The sequence below is a fragment of the Ambystoma mexicanum genome, chromosome 10, assembly GCF_040938575.1.
Source record: "Ambystoma mexicanum isolate Mex_15411 chromosome 10, UKY_AmexF1_1, whole genome shotgun sequence".
Taxonomy (NCBI): Eukaryota; Metazoa; Chordata; class Amphibia; order Caudata; family Ambystomatidae; genus Ambystoma; species Ambystoma mexicanum.
In genome coordinates this window covers 1092053990-1092079873 of record NC_090932.1, presented here as the reverse complement: position 1 = coordinate 1092079873, position 25884 = coordinate 1092053990, and the positions used below count along the sequence as shown (strand labels likewise).

General features: G+C 49.6%; 1 protein-coding gene and 1 long non-coding RNA gene across 2 annotated transcripts in view; both read left to right on the top strand.

Annotated features, from left to right (window-relative positions):
- LOC138492006 (uncharacterized) overlaps positions 1-25884 on the top strand; it is a 1139453-nt gene that overhangs the window by 617697 nt on the left and 495872 nt on the right. The gene's annotated exons all lie outside the window — the stretch shown is intronic.
- The window catches only part of PCYOX1 (prenylcysteine oxidase 1), a 285501-nt gene continuing 264324 nt past the window's right edge, over positions 4708-25884 (top strand). The window contains exon 1 of the mRNA XM_069618912.1: positions 4708-5067. Coding sequence (XP_069475013.1) covers positions 4968-5067 — 100 coding nt within the window. The 5' untranslated portion in view covers positions 4708-4967. The remainder of the gene's footprint in view (positions 5068-25884) is intronic.

The following is a 25884-nucleotide window of genomic DNA, read 5'->3' as shown; positions in this document are numbered from 1 at the left end:
GGGAGGGGATGAGTGTTAGGGAGAATTCTCAAGAATGTGCTAATTTCCCTTACCTTTCGAGACCCCCAGCAACTTTGCTGGATTTCTAGGATTTGATTTTTACCTGGGAAGAGTGTGAGCCTTTTTTTCCCACTCTTCCATGTATTTTGATGCGTGTTTTACTTTTGTGTTCTTTGGATATTGAGTTTTAACACAACTCCATGGGCATTGTCTTTTTCTATGTGTCACACAGCACCCTCAGTGCAGTGGCACAGGGATGTCTTTTAGGCTTCCCAAGGTTTAAACAACTTCTCTGGGACTGACTACTGTCTTCCAGAGCATGTAAATTTAAATGGACTTTACTAGTCTCTTTAAAATGTACAGACCCAGCACACCCTATCTTCCAATAGAGTGCTGAAGGGGTTGCCTAGCACCCCCTGAGTCAAAACACTCATGTAACAGACAGATGTTACCCTTTCCTACTTGAAATGGCTGGTGGCAGTGGTTTAGATCAAACTACCATGATTTTTCCCGACCACAAACAACGGTAGCTAGAAATCGGGTCAGCCATGTTTTTCAATATGGTGCCCAAGACCTAGCTGTAAAAACAGATTCCGGTCAACTTTTTTCACCATTTCTTTTTAGAAAGGTCCTTCTTGTGTTTAACACTACGCGCCAAACCAAGTTTGGTCCCTTTGTTCGTTGGCCTTTGGCGGCCTTCAGTGCTGAAGCCCTCCTCTGGCACCTGAGTGTCTGGGGTGGACAGGATTTGAGGGAGGTGCCTGAAACTCCCTGTGCTTAGTCTCCTAGGAGACCTGAATGCACTCTGGCGTGATTGGCCAGCTGGCTGTCCGGCAAGGACAGCCACCCTGCTGTGTGAGTGACAGCCAGGCTGGAATGAATGGGGGAAAACTGTTTAAAAGCAGGTCTCTGGGACTTGGAAAGCAGAGTCGACCACTGGAACGAAAGAACCGAAGACGAGCTGAAGGAAGACAACTGCTGCAACTCCTGGACGACCGATGAAGCCCTGCTGACTTCAGGACAGAGTCGCTCAGGCAGATGCTTACCAGGTTTCGGTAGGTGGTGGCGAGGGATGGAAGTCCGACCGGGTTGCGAAAGAGGGTAGACAGTCACTTGGTATGCCCATCTCCGACAGGCTCGGACAGGAGCCTTTCATGTTGGGGCTTTGGTGGGGGGCCGGCTTTCATCTGCCAGCGCTCCCAATGTGCTGATATGGGGGGCACCCAATCAGCTTCAACAAGCCACTTTGTGGAAATTCTGTGCCTTTGAGATTTAGGCGGCGGCCATTTTACGAACGAATGGGCAATGTTGTTGATATGGGTTTCCATAGGAACAAAAAGGCTTCCTGAACGCATTATTCAATAAAACGCAGGATAAAGGCAACACAATATCTTTCAAAGTGGCGCAGATATTTTCAATTCAAATCCGGGCAAAAATCATCATGGAGCGGTGTGGGTAGGGTACAACCTGGTGGGCTTACCTCGTGTTGCTCATGGAGATGGATCCTTTGGGTGCACTGCTCCGGCAGCGCACAATGTTGCAGAGCCTGCCTAGGCTCGGTCGGCGAGTGGAATGCGGGTCTTGGCTCGGACAGTAGCCTTTGATGTTGGGCCTTCAGTGGGGGGGCGGCTTTTGCCTGCCGGCACTCCCAATTGGCTGATATGGGGTGGGCACCCAATCAAGGTACTGAACCTTTTGGAGTGCACAAGCCTCCCCACTTTCGCTCAGCTCTGCATGTCATGGGTGTCACATCTTGTGTGTGTCACATCTCACATCTTTCACCTTTAAACAACTGCATTCCTAGACTGCATTCATAGTCCCGTCAACACCAGAGACAGAAGCAGACAATTGCATACTTGATGCCATCTGTATGTCATTACGCTGGTTGTTATTTAAACGAAAGGCCAGCCCATTCATTCGGTATGAGGTACAGCATAGGACTACAGCAGCAGTGCGAGCTTTGCTGAAACAGCAGCCGTGAAAGCAAACTGACACAAACACAGAGCCTGCACAGCTTAGGGAGCAGCAGTGCAAACTTTGCTGAAGTAGCGGCCATTCAAGTATGCTTCACAGAAACTAAGAAAATGCTTGGCGCATACACACACATATATCCCAATTTAAATTGCCCACAACGTGCTCGACCAACTAATAGTAATTAAAAATTCCAATGGGAACATTTCCAGAAAATGCCTTTGTGAAGGTAGGCGTCTCTGTCAGGCGCCCGCATTGATTCGACCCTCCCACCCCCCGATTGCCTCGCCTTGTTCCCGCTGTCCCCCCACCCCCCTGATTGCCTCGTGTTGTTCTGCTGTCCCTCCCACCCCCATCGATTGCCCCGTGTTGTTCCCGCTGTCCCCCCACCCCCCGATTGCCCCATGTTGATCTCGTTGTCCCCCCACCCACCTCGATTGCCCCGTGTTGTTCCCGCTGTCCCCCCACCCCCCGATTGCCCCGTGTTGTTCCCGCTGTCCCCCCACCCCCTCTGATTTCCCTGTTTTGTTCCCACTGTTCCCCCACCCCCCCCTGATTGCCCTGTGTTATTCTTGCTGTCCCCCTAACCCCTCTGATTGCCCCGTGTTGTTCCCGCTGTAACCCCCACCCCCTGATTGCCCCGTGTTGTTCCCGCTGTCCCCCACCCCCCTCTGATTTCCCCGTGTTGTTCCTGCTGTCCCCCCACCCCTCTGATGCCCCATGTTGTTCCTGCTGTCCCCCCACCCACCTGATTGCCCCTTGTTGCTCCCTTGTCCCCTTATGTTGCTCCCTTTGGTCCCCCCGCACCTCTCTGATGCCCCGGGTTGCTCCCCTTGTACCTCCTCACTCCTCCCTACCCCATGCCCTCCCGTTATTTGTCCTTGCTCCCCCGCCCTCTTCCTCCGCTTCCCCTTTGTATTGTTCTCTCCCTCCCCCCTCCCACTCCCTCTCTGTACCCTGCTACCTCTTATGTTTCTTCTTATAGACATGTCTGATGGCTCATGTCCTTGTCCCACCCCCTCTTCTTGCTTTTCTCCTTCCCCTCTGTATCTACCCTCCCCTTCCCCTCCACCCCACACCCGCCCCTCCTGCCTTTCTGGCACTACCCCAACTGCCTGTCTTCCAGCCACCCTCCATCTCCCTTCCCCTCTCTTTCCCCCCTCCCTCTGTCCCTTTAGGCATTGGCACTTACTCCTACCACTTGTCTCTTGACCTTTGATAGGAGCTTGTCTGTCCCCCCTGCCCTCCTTGTCTTCTCCCCCTTTTTTCCCTTCTTGATCTATCCCTGTCACTGGACCATACAGGGTAGTCATTTGTTTGTCCCTCCCCTTTCCCCTCACCTTACCCTCCTTTTCCTCTTGTTATACTCATGCACTACATCAATTGTCGTCAGACATAGTAATGTTCCTGCTTGTTTTGTTCCCATTTCTTTTCCCTCCACCTCCCCTCCTTAATTGTTTCAGCACTTGCACTATCAGAAATGTCGCCAGGCCTATTACGATAGTTATTTCACATTCTGAATTGTATCACGGACTTGAAAGAATGTAATTTGTTTTCTCCCATGTTCCCTCCCTCCTTGAAGCGCTTTGAAACACATTGTGTATAGGCGCTATACAAATAAACAATCAAACAAACAAACACCAATACCCCCTCTGCAGCCCCCTCCGCAGTGAATGCGAACGGAGATCAGAAGCAGTGGCGTCGCTAGAGGGGACCTGGGGGGGGGGCAGGGCCGCCCCTGTGAAACCCTGTGCCCCCCTACCTAAGACGAGCAGTGATCATGTTCTACCCTTACTTTTGTCTGTGCCCCCCCTACTTTTGTCTTTGGCCCCTTCTAAATTTGATTCCTGGCGACACCACTGGTCAGAAGATTCCCTGCTTTTGCTCAGCTCAGCATTTCATGGGTGTCACATAGCACATCTCCCTCACATCTTTCACCTTTACACAAATGCATTCAGAGTTCCGTCAACACCAGGGACAGAAGCAGCTAATGGTGGGCTTGCAGGCGTCTCCTCTAAAACAGATCACTCTGTGGCTGCTTGGAACTCATTAAAGCACGTCAAATGCATACAAAACAAGGCCAATCAAATGGGAAAAAACGAGACCCAGCTAGTGCTTAAGTCTTTTCATCGCCAAGCGTTGGCAAGTTGCCATGCCAACGCCATACAGTGCTCCTGAAATCCCCTTTGCATATACAGTACCAATATTTTGGGTGATATTTTGGTATTTACACCACCAAAATGCGCCCAAACCAAAAATGATATTGTTGATCTGTCAGTAGTAGAGAGGGAGCAATCACTGTGTGCAGTGAAATGCTGTTTTAATTTCCTCAGAGTAGCATGAGAAATGTACATTACAAGACTACGTTCACTGCTAGTAGAAATAAACTAACTTTAATGGCATAATAGGAAGTCTCCAGCCTTGACATACAATAGGTTTTTTACAAAAAGTACAAATACATTTTGCAATCCATAACAATTGAATTATAATGACAAATCAATGCTCAGTACTAACCCATGGAATCACACACAACATGAATCAAGCGCTCCCCTGCAACTACAAAAGGTAGCATTTGAGACAAGAATAATTTTAACTACAAATGCCTGCTCTGTGTTCTACGTCTAGCATGGCGCCGAGAGAACATCCTTGGAGAAACGACCGCTCTAGCTCTTCACGAGATCCCTGTGTCTCTGCTGCGGGTTTCCATGAAAGGCTGCCCCTGTAGTCCTTGCGTGTAGTGCAATTATTCTCGGGAACCAGACCGCTATTAGGCTGTGAGTTGTGCCTTTCTCTTTGAGTTTGTCTCCGCCCCCTCTCTCGTTCCCTTGGATTTCTCTCTTGCCACCCCCACGACACACCGCCTCTTTTATTGCTAGTACCGCCCCAGATTTAGGACAGCTTCTCCTCCCTCCTGGCGGTGCCAGACCCGCCTCCTCTCCTGTTATGTGTGGCTCGTGGACTTTCCCCTAGGTGTGGTGTGAGCTTGCTGTTGCGCCATGCCGGGTGCACGGGCGCTGCTTCTCTGCAGTCTGGGACTTTGCCTGCAGCGGGGACTGACCGAGACCCGGGCGGTTCGTCACCCACCCGCCAGGATAGGTGAGGAGGTTAATTTATGGGTTTGGATTCATGTACCAGGGGTCGTTCTGGGGCGCACCTGATGCGCAACTGTACTAGCCTAGCTGGCAGTGGCAAGGGTAGGGGGAAAAAAACAATACTGGCAGGTAGTACGGTTGGGTTGGCGCGGGCAACAGGGAGAGGCAGACTGGGCCCCTTAAAATGTTTTTGGGACGTGGGGCAAAGACCCATTCCACTCCCAAGACAAATAAATTGTGATGCCCAATAATATCGGCTCGTCCCAGGCACCCCAATTCGCCCCACTGCCCATACTTTGAAACGCTCGCGTCGCAGCTTTCAAAATAACCATGGAAACCCCCTTGAAGTCTATTGACACCGTAAGCTGTCCTTCCATGGCATTTTATGTGCAAAATAAACCCCATACGACAATGGTATGTGTGTTCAAACATGGTTACAGGTCACGTTTTGGGACTTTTTTTTAAGCCTCAAGGAAGCTATACAGGATGTATCAGTGCTGGAAATGGGAGGGGGGCCAGGGGGCGTGACAGTTTGCAACACAATGTAGAACCCAAACGTGGTAATTTGCATAATAACAAAGAGCATTATGGGAACATAAGAATACCCACAATTTCAAATGTTAAACCTGTCTGATTCAGCAAGAAACCTTTTTGAATGAGTGGTGGTACTATGAATCTGCTCTTTTTATTGGACGCCATACTCGCCTCAATAAAATGTTTGCCAATTTGGATAGTTTCTAAATTGTACGTGAGGCTTTGGCTGTTTCTGCATTCAGTCTTATGAAGCACAGGCAGAGCTCGGCTGAAGGACATACCTGGGAGTTTCTTGGGATACCCCTGTGAACGGGCACACACTAGAGATCCTCCAGCACTCTGGTAAGAGAAACTTTGCCAGAATGGTGCTCCGTTTTGTTCTGGACCATTTCCTACCCCCAGACGTATATACATGGAGGTCTCAAATCCATAGTCATGTGAAATATGTACCATAGCCCATCGTATATTCTGAGATCAGATTAAACATCATGAGGCAGGTACGCAGTTTACCAGGGCATTCTTTTTGATTTATTAGTTTAGAAGCCACCAGTCCCTTAGCATGGGTAAAGGGCATAGGTTGGGAACAATTAGACAAGTATGGGCCTGATTCATGGACTGTTTTCCTATGGGATTGTGCCATTATGAAACACTTCCGTGAATCAGACCCTATATGGGTTCTGCCCAAACACAGGAGAGGGATTACAGCTGTAGAAAGAGATTACCAGCCTTGCATAATATACAAGGTCTTTAGCATGAATAGACGAGGCAGATTTGAAGGTACTCAAAACTGAGGATACGGATTAGAACATACCGACAGGGTGCATGTATCGGAACATATTAATAAAGGAGGTCATGGCTTTCAAGGGGTGAACCTATCGGCCAAGAAATTAATGATTTTTGTGGGGTGTGTCTTACAAATAGTTACTATTATTTTATAAGTAGCTACACAGTAGCCAAATAAATCATGAGTGATGCTTCTTAGAAGAAAGTGTCCTGAAAACTAAATCACTGTTTTGAAGTATTTTGTGTCTGGCAGTTTTAACTGGTTAGGGAATTTGAAATTAAAGGAGTTGCTCTGGATCCCCCAATTTGGTAAAGTGGTTTAGCTGGTGTATGAGCCATGTCTTTGGCACTTGACTACTGGTATCCACTTCCTGTCGCGCATCAGAGTGCGAGATCATTTGTGAATAACTTTGAAGAGCTGAAACACTATCCTGTTTTACAACCACACAAATTACACCATAAACCAACTTGAAAGTACTTAAACAAATCTATACAGAAACGTGCAAAAGGAGCACGGTTGTAGCTTTATTGTCCCCATCATAAATTGAAGTCTGAAGACCATGGGTCTCCAGGGGCGTGCCAGGAAAAATACAAAAGTAATCCAAAAGAAGAGCACACCGTGCGAGGAAAAAAACCAGCTTTAGTTCACTGGGAGAACAAACTAATCTGTGGACCTGAACTGTAAAGCATTTCAACTCTGTCCCAAAAGGGCTGCAAGAAATGGCATTATTTGTCAATCGTTACAATTTTGGGTATGTGCTAATACACAATTGGTGGGTAGTAACGGGACCCCTATGGGTTCATATACATTACAGGTCCTGATTGGATAAAACATTTCCTGGACCATCACCCTGAACACCGTCCCTCTCCTCAATTACATCATTATCTGCTGACTTGCAGGAACTCTAGCATGCCATTGGTTGGCATCCACTAAGGTACAGGTTGATACCTCAATGCGGATTGAACCCCCTTCTTTGGAGACCGCTTGAGTCACAGCATCCCACTGATTCTATCAATGGAATTGTGAGGGACCAGCCGAAAGTTCTGGGGCATTTTTACAGCCTCTGCAACACCATATCCAAGTCCCCGGATTGGTTTCCTTCTTCCTTAGCTCTCGCCTACACCTGTTTGCTCACTGTCGCCTCTCGCATTGTGCCAGCTCTAGATACAACAAACTATGCAGTTCACTCTATTTTGCTATTGGGTTCGCTGCCTTGGTCCTTGGTACCTAGCCCAGTGACCTTCAAATTATTTTGTGGACCTGCACGTGGTATTCGGCTGCAGTTCTCTTCCCATGAGAAACTTTTCCTTCTGCAACACTTATTGGCTACTGTGTTTTCGCATGTCCTTCCCTGCGTACTGTCCTACTCCCTACAGTGTGGCGCACTAGGTGTAATATAGGTGTGATAAACATGCGTCTTGACGTCACCCCCTCATGTTACTTTGACATTACTGCGTTACTTCTTTAGCTTGTACATGCACCCCCTTGAACATTGGATTTGCATATTCACAAGTCTACAAGTACCAGGATACGTATTGTTGCGCGCTTAAAACATTGTCTGGGTTTTATTACTATATTTTTACGATTTAGATAAACCCAACTCAACAAAATATACTTGTGGGGGAGGATAAGATCACCTGCTTATACTCCCTATTTACAGACTTGCAGATTGTTATATGTATGTAAACCAGAGCATGTAAAACTTGAAGGAAAAAGTATAACATTTTTATTTTATTGTGCATTTGTAAGGTGTGTATACATAAAGTAAATTGTGTTTCAAAGCGCCCATAGGGCAAAGGGGAGCGAAAGAAAGGCAGATTTAACAATGAAGGGAAAGAAAGAGGTGATCCTACTAGACCATGTGAGCATTCAGAAGGTGCAGAGAGAGAAAGGACAAGGAATGGGGGGTAAGTGCTAGGAGTTCCACGGAGGGAATGGTTAGGGTGTAAGTTGCAAGCAGCTAAGTGCCTGGCAGAAAACACTTGGTAAGAGTGGTCAACTGCCAATACAATAAGTGCATGCCTGGGAGTGGGCAAAGGCTAAGGTGATTGAGGGGGCATGGGCAGGAGCCAGAAGGATGCATAAGGGCCTTGGTCACCAATCTCTGCGTGTGGGGTTTAGCAAGGGAGGGAGAGGGGGAAGGAGGAGGTGAAAAGGAAAGTCTTGAGGAGCTTCTGGAATTTGAGGAGATCCACCTCAAGACAGAGAGGAAGGGGGAGGCTGTCCAGAGGAGCCGAGGAAAGAGATCGGCCCCCAGCTTGCTGATTGGAGAAGCACTTGACATTCAGAGAGTTGGTGCTGAAGGGGCGTAGAGATCTGGAGGGAGAGTTTTTGGTGAGAGCCAATTGTAGATGGCACGGTCCCCGGCCCCAGACAGCCTTATGACTGATGCAGAGGGATTTGAATTTGATCCTTGCAGCAACCGGGAGCTAGTGGAGAGATTTTAGGGCTGGAGAGATGTGGTCCCTGGGCTTGAGGCCAAGGATAAGTCTTGCAGCGCTATTGTGGATAAGGTTGAGGGGAAGTACAGAGCAAGAGGGTAGATTAAGGAAGAGGCTGTTGCAGAAGTCCAGCCCAGAGAGTACCAGAGCTCTAGAGTTGTTGAGCATCTCGGGTAAAGTGAGGAAACAAAGGATTCCTTTGAGGAGGTGGGAGTTGAAAGTGGGCCTTCCTGGCAAGGTCCTCAATGTGGGGGAGGAAGGAAAGAGCGGAGTCGAAGATGACTCCAAGGTTTTTGGCTTCAGATGAAGAAGAGGGAGAGCCCATAGAGGGTGGCTGGAGTGAAGGGAAGAAACAGGGAGCAGGAGTCGGAAGGATCTGTCTTGCTGGCGTTGAGGCAGAGATCGTTGGAGGCACACCAGGACTGGATGCTGATAGGCAGTCAGGAATGGTGGAGGAAGTAAGGAGAGGATCAGAGGGAAGTTTGAAGAAGAGTTGTGTCATCTGCATAACACTGGAAGTAAGGAGAGGAAGTGGAAATTAGCTGTGCAAGCGGAGCAAGATAGACGTTAAAGAGCCAGGGAGAAAGGCTCGAGCCCTAGGGAATGCCACAGGTGGAGATGGAGGTGGGAGAGAGAAAGAGCCCAGGATAATCTGGGAGGGACGGTTAGCGAGGAAGGACATCAGCCAGCCAAGTGCCTGCTCTGAAATACCAAGGGTATCGTGGAGCCGTTTTATGAGGATGGAGTGGTTGACCGTAACAAATGCAGGAGAGATCACGTAGAATGAGAACAGCTGGAGAGTTGGAATCAAGAGATGCAAGCAGTTCTGCACAAGTGTTCAGGAGAGCAGTTTCCGTGCCTCTGGATGCTCGGAATCCAGATTGATGTTTGTGTAGGCAACCAATAAGCTCATTATGCTGGGCCACTTGGGGGTAGACCAGCTCCTTCAAGAGTTTGCCAAGAAGCGGGTGATGGAGATGGGCGGTAGTTAGCCGGACGCTATGGGTCTGCGGAAGGTTTTTTCAGAAGGGGGCGCACAAGTGAGTGCTTGAGGGAAGCAGGGAAAGACCCAGTAGCAAGAGAGTGATTGCAGAAATCAGCAAGTGCAGGGGCAAGGGAGCCGATCTTGTCCTTAATAGTTCTGGAAGAGCAGGGGGAGAACTTCATAGAGCGGACAACTCTAGTGACCTCATCCGATGTGATGGAGGAGAGAAGGGCAGAGGGAGGGTGGGAGGCCATAGGTGGCAAGGGGATAGGAGGAGGGGGAGACGGAAGAGAGTGCTCGGGATGTCCAATGGCCAATGCATTGTAGAGGGTCTGAGAGGGAAGAGGCAATGTAGAGACTGCTGAAGGGTTGGCTAGTTCTTTGTAGATTTTAAAGAGTTCAGTCGTGTTGTTGGAAGCTTCAGAAATGCGTACCTGGATGTGGGCCCTTTTCTTGAAACGGATGGAAAGTCTGTATTGTTGTTGGAGAAAGCGACAGGCCAGTTTGTCAGAGGGTGGGTCTGAGGCCTGCCACTTCTGTTCCACAGCTCTCCACTTGTTTCAGGGCTGCAAGTTCAGAGTCGTACAAGGTGTTAACTTGATGGCATGTTTCAGGCAGATCCTCATGACTGGAGCAAGAATGTCCAGTGTTGGTGCTGGCGAGCTGGAGGTTGCTGAGAGCAGAGACAGAGGTGGAAGTGGTGAGGGGAGGATGAAGGTGGATGCGAAGGTAGCAGCTGACACTTGTTTCATCGGGCGGATGTCCATGAACAAGATTGGCAGAGCTGGCCTGTGGGGTGCAGTCGGGTGGCAGAGAGGACCTGGGTGAAAGGTGAGGGAGTGGTCTGACCAGGAGAGTGGGTGGTAAATTGAGAGGAGATCAAAATGTCAGTGTGGATCAAGGCATCGAGAGTGTGCCCAGCTGAGTGGGTAGGACCAGAGGGGCGAATGGAGAGGGAGAGCAAGGTGCAGAGATCACAGAAGAGAGTGGACGTTGTGAAAGATAAGTCAAGATGGATGTTACGCTCACCTGATATCCCCGGGGGTGACTGGAAGGCTCTGAGATCTGGAACCCTGGACGCGTAGTTGTCCAGTGCTGAGTAATGAATCTGCAATTACAGAAGGGAGGATTTGCGATAAACTCTCTCTAATGGGTTAATCTCCCACCTCCCTCTGACCGATTCCCTTCCCACTGGGTTCATTTCTCACCTTAGTTATTTGTAGGGTGAGCTATCTGTCCTGCGTTTCTTGTGCAGGGGTGCTTGGCGTTTTGTGGCGAGCTGCCCGAGTTGCTTCACTGGTGCAGTGCGCCTTCTTTGGGCCCAGGCCTGCTGTGACCCTGAATCTGCTGGTAGGCAGGTAGGTTTGTTAATTGTAAGTCTTTGTTCTGTTTATGGTGGGAATTCGTTAATGTCTTTATCTCATTCTTTTCAGGTGCGAAGGTCTTGATGCTGGCGTGCCGGATGGAGAGGCACGTTTCTAGGTAAGAGAAAGCGCGAAGCGCAGCGCCTTTGTCTTTTAACGCTAAGCTGTGTTTTCTTCTTCTCCTCACAGGCTGCTGTGGTGCTGCAAGTGGATGAGGGTGCAATGAAAAACAGGCCCCCAGAATCCGTTAAGGTAAGTACAGCGCTGTGCGGTTGTTTAATATTGAAAGTGAAACTGAATGTCTCTTTTCCTTTGCACATGTTGCTGTGGTGCTCCCGGATAGCAGCACAGCGTAGCGCGATGGAATTCAGGTAAGACTGATGGAATTCGATGTTTTGGAAGCGGGCCCGTTCTGATATTTGTCCTTTTCTCGTTATTGCGGGTTGCGATGTTCGAGCAGAAGCTGTGGTAGCGGTTCGCCGGAAGTCCTTAAGGTAGTACTCACAGGCGCCTGATGTTTCTTCTTCTCTTGGTTTCCACAGATTGCAGCCCACTTGAGATACTGAGTGCTGGATGGTGTTTTCTCAGGTAAGACAGAATAATCTTGTTCTTGCAGGACTACAGGAAGATGCTGAAGACCAGGAGCTGGACATGGTGAGCGTCACACTGCTGGTTGTAGAATAACGCAAAGCGTGTTTTGCAGTCAGGGTGTGGTTTATATAGCCAAGGGAAAGTAGTTCCAGGCCTGCCACACCCAAAACACTAGACCGCATAGCTTGGTTCTTAGAACTAGGTTGTGTGGGTGCATTTGAAGGCCCATGTACATAAATGGGACCTAGTTTGAAGAGCCCTTCCTTCCTACATATGAGCCTGATGCCAAAGGCGCCGGGACTGGCTCCAGGAGCCCTTTTGCAGTGGTTTTAAGGCCCTCAGGGTTCTTGTGGGAGCCTGCTTGTGGCACAATTTATGCCCCCTCACAGTGGTCATGACAATGGATGTTAAAGTCACCCATCAGAAGGAGTTTAGAGGTGGCTGTGAGGAGGAGTATTGGGCTATTCTGAGAGTAACTCGGTGATCGAGCTAGGTGGCCTTTAGATCGTGTCAATGGTCAGGGAGCAAGCGGGAGAGATGACCAGGCTCTTGAATGAGGTAGGTATGAGGGAAGAAGGCACCCACTCTGGGAAGCTCAGGGCAAAACCCCCCTCCCCCTGCCAGAACAGTTAGGGCATGGTTTGGAGATTATCTTGTAGCCATCAGGGAGAAGGGAGTCCAAAGCAGTGACTGAGCTGGCCTTGAACCACGTCTCGGGGAGAGCGAGGATATCAAGGTCAGGGTCTTCAAGGAGGAGGCAGATGGCGGCAGAGTGTTTGATAGCAGGGTGAGCATTGAGCATGGCTAGATGCAGACGGTCCCTGCCTTTTTGAAGGTTTTCCGATGCGTGGTACAGGCGCGTGGTCCACCAGTTGGAGGAGGGGGGTGCAGAGGTCGAGGAAGGAGAAGTTGATGAGGGACGAGCGCCGGTTGAAGAGGAGGTTGGGCTGAGAACTCTGCGCCATGATAATGCCATTTCGATAGACACTAATAATGCACCTAGATGATGAGAAGCCCGACAAGAGTACTTCCCATCTGGTGCCACCATTAATGGGTGAAGATAAAAGAGGCGAGAGAAGATGAGGAGTTCAAAGATCTGGAGAGGAGACAGAAAGAGGATATCAGTGACAATCTTGTCTGGAAGTTGCTCTGAGGTAGGTGTCTGCAATGGGTATACCAGTGTTGGTGGTCAGGATTTTATTATTATTTTTTTTTTTTTCCTTCCGACTCTGAGAGGGAGGATAGGTGATGGCAATAGCAGTTAGAATACATAGGGCAGATGGTGAGTGCCATAGGAGCGGTGAAGGGATAAGGATAGAAGCTAGATGGATTGCACAGCACCAATGAACTCATCAGGCGGCTAGTAGTCAGAAGCAAGGAAACAGATGCAGTGGAAACACTTGAGCCCCAAGAATGAGGGTGTAGGATTGTTAAATTGTCACCAAAGCACAGAAAATGCAATAAACAATGGGGGTGAAGAGTCAAATACGCTCACCAGAAGACTCTGACATTTAGTTAGGTCTTTGCTGACTTGTGTCCATTCAACTCAAATGCTCGCAATGAAAAGAAAGCTGGTGATGAGTCAAAAAATGGCACCAGATCAGACAGCCCAGTAGTGATGAGTCAGCAATTATGATCTGTCCAGGATCACAGTGGCAAAGCCAGAATATGAACCTCAATTCTGGTTGTTTCCCCGTTTTGCTTAAAAAAACACTTTTCCCGAAAAATGCATTCTGGTCTTCATTGGGGTTAGGAAAAAGACCTGCACTATACTGATGCAATGCTTTATTTTCTTTTTTCTCCAAATGTTCTTTATAAGTGTAGCGGAATACAATTTTAAAAAAAAGTTCATGAGGCAGTTTGAGTAACAGAGTCCGCTTATCGTACCCCCCCCCCCTCCACTTGGTACTAATTTCTTGCTGCTGTAGCATCATCTTTAGTCCCTTCAGTAACCAAAAAGAAAACCAAGTAAACTTTTAGCATTGGCATCTTGCCTCCACACAAGCGTACTGTCCATATTTGTCCGACATTGGTCCATGCCCTACCCTACCCTATTAATTTCCTGCACATGTTCAAGGCACTCCCCTTCTTATTCCCCGGCGATGGTCACTGCTGGGTTTGCCCCAGGCCTCACATCTGTATCAATACATTCTCCCCACTCCATTTCATGAGGGCCTGCATGACCGTGGAGCACTGCTGTTATTCTTTCCATAGTGTATATATTCATAGCCACATTGGTCCATTCCTTCTTGCCTGGGGGGGGGGAGGGAGAGCACTTTTCCACTTGATAGTTTTTTTTTTAAAAAAAAAAACTTTATTTTTGGTTTTAGTAACATAATACAACTTCTCACCCACATTAGGGTGGAATTAACTTTGCGCCATACCCCATTCCTCCCAAATCACTCCATTCCACCATTAAGTTCAGTATCTTCACGGGTATGCACTGCACTGTTCCAGTTCTCTGTCTCAGGGAGATGAGGGTGCTAGGCCAAATTGTTAGCGGGAGCGTGTCCTCTGCTTATTGAGTGCTTGCTGGGGAAGAAGGGGCTTCTTCAGCCTCCTTCATCAAGAATAGTATCAGCGGGTCCCAAATGTCTGTTGGGCGGGCATGGAGAGGTAGCAGTTTAACGAAGTCTGTTTCCACATCTTGGCAATAGAGGATGCCCCTGTGCCACGAAGAGACTGTGGGGAGCGGGCCTCGGCTCCAGGCCATGGCGACTCTCCTGCGGGCGAGTGTTAACAGTAGTCCTGCCAATTTTCTTATTGGTGCTGATAGCAGTTTTGTCATTCCAAGAAGGGCCGCCAGCTGGACAGGCTGTATAGCTTCTCCGACGATTGCACCTGTCGTCTCCAGAACGAAGTCAGTTTGGGACAGTCCCACGTGAGATGGACAAAATCGGCTGAGGGCGTCCCACATCGCTTGCATTTTGAGGGTGTTTCAGGATGATGTTTGTTCGCTTTTGCTGGTTGTTAGGCAGAAACCTGTGCAGTTCCCTCTGGGACCACTGCAAAAGATTTAAGATTACAGGTGTTTGGCAGTAAACCCACTTGGTAGCAGTCTGTACCACACAGATTCACTTGGTAGCTGTGTCTGAGCAGTCAGACTTCCCTCAAGAAGAGTTAGGCAGTATACAGAGTATTCACAATAGGTCAAAAGAACACAGTAGAACAAGTAAACACTGACCAGAGCTTGGTGTAACCGAGATATAAGTATTTATTTAAAACCACATCTAGTAAAACACACACGCACTAATGTTAAGCAGTTCAAAAACACAGTCACTAAAAGATATACACTCCCTTAAAAGAATATTAGACAAGTCTTAAGTAAAGCCCCACTTATTTTCAGACAGCGGTGAGCGCTTAATGCAGATGGCACTCTAATAATTCGTTTTAAAAAGGGAGAGAAAAGCGGAAGATAATTTGAAACAGATCCCAACACTTTCACAAGAACACAAGAGAGGGAGGCAAAGTAAAACCGTGAAGTTAGAGTTCAGAAGGCCGGATCCACTTTGAGGATCAGAACGAAATGTGTCCCAAGGTCACACGCTTGAAGTGCACAAAAGTCTTGAAACGATCCAGAAAGAGTTGGACCAAAAGAAAGGGACCAGTTAGATGGTCAAGGCGGCCAGCCCAGTCCAGAAGGTTAAGGGATTATTATTACCTTGTAGAAATCTTTAGAAAGGGAGGCCTGGCGGACACGGTACCGGTGGTGAGAATACTCCAGCGGGGGCAGTTGTTCCTGGCAGCGGATGCAAGTCGGTGCTTCGTCCGGGGGAAGAGAGGATCTCGTCGGGGAGGAAGACAGGAGTCTGTTGCACTGCCAGGGAAGAAACCAGCCGCGGAGTTCTCAGGTAACGGGAGCGGTCTTTTATTCGCGGTCCAGTGTTAAGTGGCTATCTAGTTGTCGGGGTGCTTGGCACAGGCAATTCGACCACAAGACGTCCTGGGATGCGAGGAAAAGAAGGTAAACTGGTTGTGCCCACCAGTCAGGGGAAGAAGCCTCTCCAGCCGGGAGATCTTCTCCGTCGTCGGGAAGTGGTAAGTTGGTTCCGCAGGGCTCCACCGGTGGTGTCGTCGTGGTAGGTCAGCTCAGCTTCTCCCTCGTCGAATTCTTAGGTCCTGTGGCGACTTCTGAAGTTCCAGTCCCCAAAGCCCTGCTTTTATGCAGCACACCCCCATTCACTCAGCCTAGCTGTCAATCAAACATGGGCCAATCACACGAGTGCGACTTGAGTTACCAAGGTAACTCAGTCCAGGGTGCCTAAACCCCCACCCACGCCCCCTGTGGTACCCAGACAGAGTGGCACCACTTTTGGAGGCTTCTGTGGAGAAGCCAGCCAAAAAGTGGAACAAAGGGCTCGACTTGGGTTGGAGTCACAGAAGAGAACACAAATGCCATTTTAGAATCGAGTCCTGGCAAAAAATATCAACCGGCGAATTCATATTAAATAAATAAACCGGCGGTATGTTCGAGGCTATGAGAATTAAATAATTAAAGTTGGTAGCCTCGAACAATGGGAAAATCCCATAGGGATATATTTGCAGTCGAATATAAAAAGTAGTATCCACTGCCACCAGCCAAAACTCGATCAGGGGGGACGGAGACATGCCCCCTCGACTAACAGACCCCGGGGTAATCGAATTTCCCCGACCAGTACGTCCATAATAGGATGGTTTGTACCGGTTTCTGTTAATAATTTGGGACTAGTAAAGCCAATGGTGACTTTACATGCCCTGGGAGACAGTAGTCAGTCCCAGGGTATGGAGTCTATGGTGGGGTGTCACTATGACACCCCTGTATCACTGCACGGAGGGTACTGTGTAACACACACAGTAAAAACACATGAGACCCTATGGAGTAAAGGACCCCATAGCCCATAAAACACAAACAGTCAAAGGAACACCATAAATCATGTCCAAGAGTGGGAGAAAGAGTCTCACTCTTGGCAGGAGAAATAAACAAACTCCAGAAATCCAGCAAAGGTTAGGAAATTCAGCCTAAAGAGAGAATTCTCCCTAACACTGGTGTATAGTAGGTTTGGTGAAGGAAGTTGAAGTGGATTAGTTTAAAGCGTGAGTTGAGAGAAATTTCTTTGCATTTTGTCTCAGGATGTAAGTCCAGTCTTCTTCTGAGATGGATATACTGAGGGACTTTTCCCATCTAACGTTTGCGCGGGTGTTGTCGGGGACTGTGTCGGTGATGATCGATCTGTAGATTTGTGAGACCAGCCTGCCTTCTCCCTGCGCCTGTATTACGTTGTGTAATAGTTGCCAGGTCGGAGGTTGACGTGGGAAGGTGGGTAGGAGTGCTTGTAATGTGTAGCGGGTTCTGAAGTAGATGAATGTGTCAAGCGTAGTGTTGCTGCCTCTGTTTCGCCTGTTGTGGAGTCAGGAAGCTGTCCTTGGTGAGGAGGTCTCCTAAGGTGTTTATATGCAGCTTTTCAGTCCATTGATGGAAGACCCTCTCTGATGTCAGCGGAACCCCTGGTATGAACTTGACGGGGAGAAGGGGTGAGTATCGCGTTTGCACCTGGTATTTTTGGGCGAGTTTCCTCCAGATTTTGTACGTTGATAACACTACGTTCATGGTGGTGTTGAGGACGGGTATCTGGCTAAAGATGACCGCACTCAATAGGTTGGGTGTTGCCAGGGCCCCCTCCACCTGCACATGAGGCCTGACTGCCTGCGTAGAGTACCAATGGCTGAGGAATTGTGCCTTTGCCACCCAGTAGTATTTCTCCAGGTCTGGAAAGGCAAGCCCTCCGCTTGTTACCGGAAGAGTTAGTGTTGGGTGTGCCACTCTGGTAGTTCGAGGACCATGCTTTTCAATCTGTTCAGGAAGGATTGTGGTAGTGATATGGGAATGTTGGTGAATAAGTATAGAAGCTTCGGTAGGATCACCATCTTAACCAGGGAGGCTCTTCCCCAGAGGGTTAGTGGTAGGGTCTTCCATCGAGCCACTTTTTCCTGCAAGTATTTGGCGACCTCTTCGTAGTTGTCATGAAATACTTCTTAATAGTTTAGGGACATCTGTATTCCCAGGTACTGGACTTTGGATGTTTTCCATGTAAGCTGGAAGTCGTCTCCGAATGGTTTAGTCGCCGGGGTCAGCGGAAATATGATGGATTTTGACTGGTTGATTTTCAGCCCCGAGGCTGCTCCGATGATAAGCTGAACCCAGTCATGAGGGAAGTTGTCTGCGGGGTCGCGTATGAACAACGCAACATCGTCTCCGTATAAGGATATGATGAGCTTGTGCGGGCCTATGATGAGCCCCCTCTGTTGCCGTTGTTCTCTAAGATTGGAAGCAAGTGGTTCCATTACCAGAGCAAATATTAGTGCTGATAGTGGGCAGCCTTGTCTGGTACCACGTTGCAGTTTGACGGGGGCCGACTTTGCTGTTCCCACTATGATATTGGCTTGTGGCTTAGTGTATAACGGGGATACCAGTTTGATGAAACGGGCTCCCAGTCCCATTCCGGTGAGTACTGCGAACAGGAATGGCCCTTCCACCGAGTCGAATATCTTCTCGGCATCGAGTATGACTGCGATTACCTGTTGGGAGGGGTCTAGCGCTTCCATGACTCCGAATAGCCTCCTGATTCCCAAGGTCGTGTTGCGGCCGGGTATGAACCCTGACTGGTCTGCAAGTACCAGCGCGGGCATCAGTGGCATCAACCTGTTTGTGAGCACCTTTGCTAGTATTTTGTTATCGAGGTTGAGCAGGGATATGGGGCGGTAGGATGCGCATTCCTCTGGTGGCTTGCCAGGTTTATGCAAGAGGACGACGTTGGCTTCGCCAGTGGGCTGGGGGAGAGCTCCCTTTTCCAGGGCTTCTTCGTATACTGCTGCTAGGAGAGGGACTAGGGTATTTGCAAATGTCTTATAGAATTCCCCCGTTAGGCCGGCCATCTGGGCCGGGAGCTTTGGAATTCGGGAGGCCCTAAATGGCCTCGATAATCTCCTCTTGCGTGACCATTTCATTGAGTGGCTCTCGTAGTTGACTTTCGACCCAGTATAGCTCTGTGTCCTCCATTTACTCCAGCAGAGCGTTGGAGTCTCTATTGTGCTTGGTACTGTAGAGATCCTGGTAGAAGAGTCTAAATTCCTCCGCCATTCCTTCGTCGGTGTGAGTTAGCGCACCTTGAGTGGTGCAAATACCTTCTATTGGTGACAGCTTGTGGTCGGCTCTTCTCAAGTTTGCTAAGAGGGCACCAGGCTTTTGGCCCTCACCATACTGTGATTTGGCTGCTGCGATTTAGAAATTTTATTTTGCGCTCTGCTATGGCGTTGAACTTCTGCAGTTCCTCTTTTAGGGCGGCTTTTTTTCTCGGGTCGTCTGTGCTTGTGTTTTGAAGCTTGAGATTCTTTAGTTGTTGCTCGCAGGTTGCCAGCTCCCGCCTCATGAGTTTGAGGATGCCATTTTCCTTAGCGAGGGAGACTCCTCTTGTAAAGCACTTTAGTGTTTCCCTGATCGTGCTGGCGGAGGGGACCGAACCCATGTTGGATTCCAGGAACGTGGTAATCTCTTCTCTCAGTTCGGCTGCGAATACCTCATCTTGCATGGTGCCGTTTTTGAAGCGCCAGTGCTGTAGCGGGGACCTGGGGTGGGATGGGTTGAGGCTAAGGATTATTGGGGAGTGGTCGGAGAGAGTTCTTGGAAGGATGTGACATGGGCCACACTCCAGTGGGCCGTTTGCTGAGGTGAATAGGTAGTCGATCCTGGAGCTCGTGTTATGTACTGCAGAGTGGAAGGTGTAGTCTTGCAGCTCTCCATGCGTCTTTCAGATCAAATGCTCTGCAGATTTCTCTTATTTGAAGGCTGGCTTTAGATCTGGGCTGCGGTGTGGTCCGCGATCTATCACTGATCGGGTCGAGTACCGTATTCATGTCACCTCCTCAGATCATGGTAGTCGGATCTTTGATGGAAAGATGAGTTAGCACCCAGCCGAAGTTGTCGTGGCCGTCCACGTTAGGTGCGTTGGCATTGACGAGGGTTATTTTCTGGCCTGCTATGATGCCACTCACCAAGATAGATCTGCCTTCGGAGTCTTTCGCTGTGTTGACTAGTTGGTCCTCCTGTGGATTAGGATTGCGACTCCTCTGGAGTAGGATGAGTATGATGACAAGTATCTGTGGTAACCCCAGTTCCTGGCCCATAAGTGATCTTTTCCTGGGAGTAGATGCGTTTCTTGGATCATGGCTACATCGACCTCGTCTTAAGTACTGTAGGATTTTCCTGGTTTTAGACGGGATGTTACCTCCCATTATGTTCCAAGTTGCTACTTTGAATGGAGCGAGTTAAGGTATATGTTTGGTTTTGTTTGGTCCTCATCGATCGGTGATATTGTAGCTAACTTTGACCCAGCGATTTGGTCGCTGTTTGTGGGTTAATTTGCTGGATGGTGCAGTAGCGTTGGTGGTGAGGCGAGGGACGGAGGGTCGGCGAGAGGTGCCGAGTGGGTGGCGCAATTCTTTCCCCTTTCCCTTGGTGAATCTTTTCCACGGGCAACCCCCAACTGGCCCGTGTATGAACTGATGCAGGAGACGGTTCCTGGGGTCTCCAGGCCGTCGGCCGCAGTCCCTCTCAATAACAATAAACTGTGAAACGAATGAATGCTGTGCAAGGGGCGCACAGGGCTTCCCGTTGGCCTTGCTGTGCAAGGGGCCCTAGAGGCTTCCCTAGGTGCACGGCCTTGGAGTGCCTAAGTTCAACAATATTTCTCCAGGACATGTGATGTGTTATTGCTGCTTAGTATAGGTGCCATTGACTTTGATGTGGTTTATAGTGGATTTCTGCTTCTGTCCCTTTGTGGACGTGCCTGGTTGGAGTTTGGTCTGGAGCATCCTGCACGATCTAGGAAGTCGTTAGCTTCTTCAGGAGATTGGAAAAAGTGGACCTTTCCCCCGTGTTGGATTCGGAGGCATGCTGGGAACCGCATTGAATACGTAATTTGGTTATCTTTGAGTCTCTGCCGGGTAGATGTCAACGATCTTCTTTGGGATTGGACTGTTGGCGAGAAGTCTCGGTAAAAGTGAATTCTTTTCCATCATGATGTATTTCTCCCTTCTCCCGGGCCAGGCGAAGGATGGCGTCTCGATCTTTGCAGTTGAGCAATTTGGCTATAATTGGCCTGGGGGGCCCTCCCGGAATAGGGTTAGTGGAGGGGATCATGTGTGCTCTTTCTATGACAAAAAGGGTGGAAAGCTCTTTGGGGCCAAAGAGGGTGGTGCATAGCGTTTCGACAAAATCCTCCTTCCTCGTTCCGGGGTGGTGTTCTCCCACTCCGACGGTCCTGATGTTGTTCCTGCGGGAACGGCCCTCTAACTCCTCACATCTGGCGGTAGTTGCTTTCATCTGGGATTCTAACTGAGTGTGTCTTGTTCCCAGGTTTGCTGTGCCGTCGTCTAAGTTGGACATGCGTTGTTCCACCTCATTGAGCCGCTCAGTATGTGTGTCAAGTTGGTGCCGGAGGAGATCTACCTTCGAGGCGAGGCCGTCCACTTTGTTATTTAGACTCCCTATGCCGGTTTTCAGATCTAGGAGCAGTCCTTTAATATCTGTGGAGGCGGTTGCTTCCCCCATTTGGGATTCGCTGATAGTAGGGATTTCTGGTTCCTCCTGTATTCTCGGCGTTTTGGGGACAGTTCCCGCCTCGAAGTTTAGTTTCCTTTGTGACCTATCTGTCTTCCCCATTGAACCTGTTGCGTTGTGGATCGTTCAGTGGTGATTTCAGCTCCCGTCTGTGACGTTAACGTAGAGGTTGTCACCCCTCGAGGACGTGTGGTATACATTTGCGGAGAGGGTAGTGGTTGTCGCGTTGCCTGTCTGTAGAACTTAAGTGTGCTGCTTGACTTCGAATCTAGGTGGTTTCCACTGGGGTACCAGTGGGCTTAATGCTACAGAGTCGGGTGACCAAGGAGCTTTGCCCCCTCTAACGCGCGGGTCCTGGGTAGCCTGTTCTTCTGGGCTTTGCTGGGGTGAGGTTGTTGCTACCCCTTGACGCTCGGTCAGGAGGAGAGGTTCAAGCAAGCTGATGTTGCGGCTCGATAGTCAGGGGGAGAGGTCTTGAATTGTTGCCTTTCTGGGTGGGCAGTTGCGTTTTACCAGGTCAGCAGGGGGGTCTCGGAGTGGATGACTTGCGGTTGCAGGAGCACTCAGCCCTCCCTTTTGAGTGCTTGAGTGTGGGGCCTGGTGACTGTCTAGCCCACTTGATCAGTTTGCCGGGCTTGTAAGGGGATTCTACAGCCAGGATGTAGCGGGAGGAGGGGCCGTTATGAAAGGCTTGCGTGCGGCCTGTTCCGTTGAGGAATACTGGCTTGTGATGGTTGTTATCACTTGTTACCCTGTCCAGGGGGGGAGAAGTCTTTATGCGATTCTGATGACGCCGGATGAACAGGGAGTAGGGGTCCTGGTATGGTTTTAATGTAGCTAGGTGGACGCAGTGTTCTCGGCTTGCGGGGGGGGGCTCAGGATGCTTTACTGGCGGCTGGAGCTGCTTCCCCCTCCCGCTCACTCCGTACCTGGTGGCTGCGTTCGCTGTTTTGCAGGGCGTTTCACCCTGTCTGTTCCCCTGGGTTCTCTGCGCAGTTCTTCATGTCTGGATGCAGGAGGGGGCGTCGCTGTGCGCGGCTCCGGGGCCGAAGCTCTGCAGCCCGGGCCCTCCCGCTCAGCGCCGCAGGCTTGGTCTTGGTGTGGGGGGGGGAGCCTCTGGTGCGGCGCCGGTCTCCGTCTCGCCCAGCACACCCCAGGTGCCGACGCGGAAGCAGTGGCACTGGTGATCTCTGAAGCCGCGGCTGCGGGTCTCTCCCTCCGACTTATCTGCCGGTGTCGTGCCGGAGCTGATGGTGCTTCGGGACGCCGGGGGGAGTGGGGAACAAGGCGGTCGCCTTTGCCCGCGGCTGTCCAGGGGTTCACTGCAGCATCGGGCTGTGGGAGCGTGGCAGGGGCTTGCAGTCCTTGTCTGCCCGCCCAACGCTCGGGTTAGGGCTGTCACTCCACTCCTTGGCTTCCGGTGGGCCTACTCGCCGCTCATGGGCTACGACCTGGGCGACAGCGTCTCCGCACCGGAATAGCGCGATTTGACTCCCGTTTTCGCGCATCAGTGTGGTATTTTCTGGCAAGTAGGAAGATCCTCTTGTCAAGGCAGAGGTGGTCCGGAATGACAAGGATTGGGCAGGATTAATCCCGGGCAGTGCGGGAGCTCACTAGAATGTGGCCATCTTGTTTTGCCCTCTAGCGCCCTCTGCCTCCAGTTCATAGTTAAACAAACTCTTGCTGCTAGGAGCAGGGAAGAGGACGTTTTCGGCAGCCTGATGTCCCATTTTGTTTTTGCCCTACCTCTCCCCTCCAGACCAAACGGGGCCAGCATTGGCGATTTTAGCCCGGGCAATCCCTGTAATCCAACCTAGGACTTCATCCCAATAGAATTACACTCTGGGTCATCCCCACCACATATGCCAGTAATCGGCCCTAGCCCTGCATCCTTGCCAACACAGAGGGCTGGTATTCTCAAAGATTTTAGAGAGTCTAACTGGGTCGTAGTGCCACATGTGAAGGAGCTTGATGGCGTGCAACTTATATTGACTGGAGGTTGAAGTCTGTGAAACTCCCCTACAGAGGCTGTCTCACAGTAGTGGATCTATATCGACCTCCGTGTTTTGTTCCCACTTAGTGCTAAGCTTCTCTGGGAGGAATGAAAGGGGGGTAGGAGGAAATGGAGCGGATAGAAAGAGGTAGAGTATATTGATTAAGCTACTCCCCACTCCACAGTTGGCCAATCCGCTCCAGTCCCGCCTCCAAACCATTTCTGGAAGCGTTCGGGGTCTGGTATATTTTGTATTTATTGAATTTATAGAACGCTTCACTCCAAAGCTCTTTACATTACAACTGAATACATTGAATAAATGGAAGCATAAATGCAAAACGTGAGACAAACCATCAAAACAATATAAAGGACAATTTACCGAGTGCAGTGAATGAAAAAACGGGAGAGGGGGAGAATGAGAGAAGTAAGGAGGTTAACAGGACGGGGAATGAAGGAAATAGGATTTCAAGGAGGAACGAAAGGAGGGGTAGGAGGAAATGGAGCGGATAGAAAGAGGTAGAGAGCTCCAGTGTAAAGGGGGCAAGGAGCAGAAAGGAACGGAAACGAGAAGGGGCATAAGGAGGCAGGGGAACAAGGAGTAGGAAGAGATCAGCAGATCCTCCCTAACTCCAGGCACCCAGAGATGACCTAGTGGGGAGGGCAACGTTGTGACACTTCTCATGTCTGCGCCTTGCCGCCAGAAGTCCCATATAGTTCCCACAATAGGATGCTCCTGAATTCTGCAGGGGAAGCTTACTTCTCGGCACCCACAGCCATTCCCCGACTGTTGCCGGGCGTAACTGTAAGTTATCCAATTAAACCCATGGAAGATCCCTTTGGGCCTTAAGATGAGGTATAAGAAACCTAAGCTGGGCCTTATGATAAGAGTTTAACGTCAAGTAGGCCTACTCCCCTTTTTCTTTGGGCAGGACCAGTACTTGATCAATAAATCCTAGGTCTCTTTCCCTGCCAGAGAAACCTAGAGAAGGAGCCCATTCTTCCCTTGAAGAATGAGTCTAGGATCCGAATGGGGAGCATCTGTAACAAATAAAGGATCCTCGGAAGAAGAACCATTTTAACAGCATTGAGGCACCCCAACCATGATTTTGTTAATTTGCTAAATGTTTCCGCATCAAACTTAATTTTGGCCATTCGAGGGGGGCGGTGGGAGTTTGCCCCGACCTAATTCCCCTAAGTCCCTTGGTACATGCATTCCCAGGTTGACCTGTAGACTCGGGGATGAATATCTACCAGCTTCTCCATCCATCTTCCTATCTAAAGGAAAGGGGACCGATTTCACCCTATTAATCTTAAACCCCACCAAGGGGCCCTATTGCTTAACCAATTGGATCGCTGCTGGTATGTAAGTCAAGGGATTCCTTATGTGTAGGAGTATATTGTCCGCTTAAAGGGCGACTTTATAGATCTCTCCAATCTGGAGTGCCTCTATGTCGGGGTCCGCTCTAATACTCTGGGCGAGGTTCAACCGAGAGGGCAAATAATCGGGGAGAGGGGGCAGCCTTTCCTGGTACCCCTTCTCAAGCCACCTGGAGTACCCCCCCGTTTACCGCCACACATGCCTTTGGGGAGGAGTACACTGCCATAACTCCCCTGAGAAAAACGTTGCAGCACTTACGGAGGAGATCAGAAACATGAGGGCCGACATTGGAGTAAGGGTGGATAGAATTACCCATAGAATCGACAAAATGGAAGAGAGATTGGAGGAAGTAGAGCACAATCAATCCTCGCTGGACACCCTGAAGACCCAAATGGATGTGTGAATGTCTGAAATGGAAAGACGAGAGGCTGAGGTAATATTGAAAATGTACGCCCTTGTAAACCGTGAAAGACTTAATTATCTGAGACATTTTGGAATCCCGGAGAGAGAGAGACTTGGAGTTGGACTTCATACGTTTTGTAACTTCATGGTTCTTATCTTCGAGACAACTCCATTGATGAAGCGAAAATTGATCCATAGAGCAGGAGGTTCGGCAAGACTACCAAAGTCGGCCCTAGTCCGGAAGCGGACAAGTTCCAGATTCTGGAGAAAGTGAGGAAGACAGTCCTGGTAATGCACAGTACGTGATCTTTCAAGACCTGTCCTCCTTGACCCTGGCAAAAAAGGAGACTGTACTTACCCCTCACAAAGTGATTGAATAAGAAAGGGTCCCGGTACAGGTGGGGGGGGGGTTCCCATTCTCCATCGCTTTCGAGGTTGACTGATACAGACACAAGCTGTCTACTGAGGGGGAAATTCATAGTCACGAGGGAGCTCCTGGGAGAAGCAGGAGAAGCCTTAACTCCCTGTGGTCCAACAGAAAAGGGGTCGGGTGACAGACAACAGAGTGTCAAGGGTCCAATGGGAAGGAGAATGCCTAAATCGTGGAAGTTTAGAAAGTTGAATTCATCCCCCGTAGCAGAGACCTGAAATTACACTTGTAAAATTGGCAGTGGACACTCCAGTTGAGTATCACACAATTTGAGGGGACTCAAGGTGGGGGGCCCGGACAGGGTCTGTTGAATACCCATCTTCT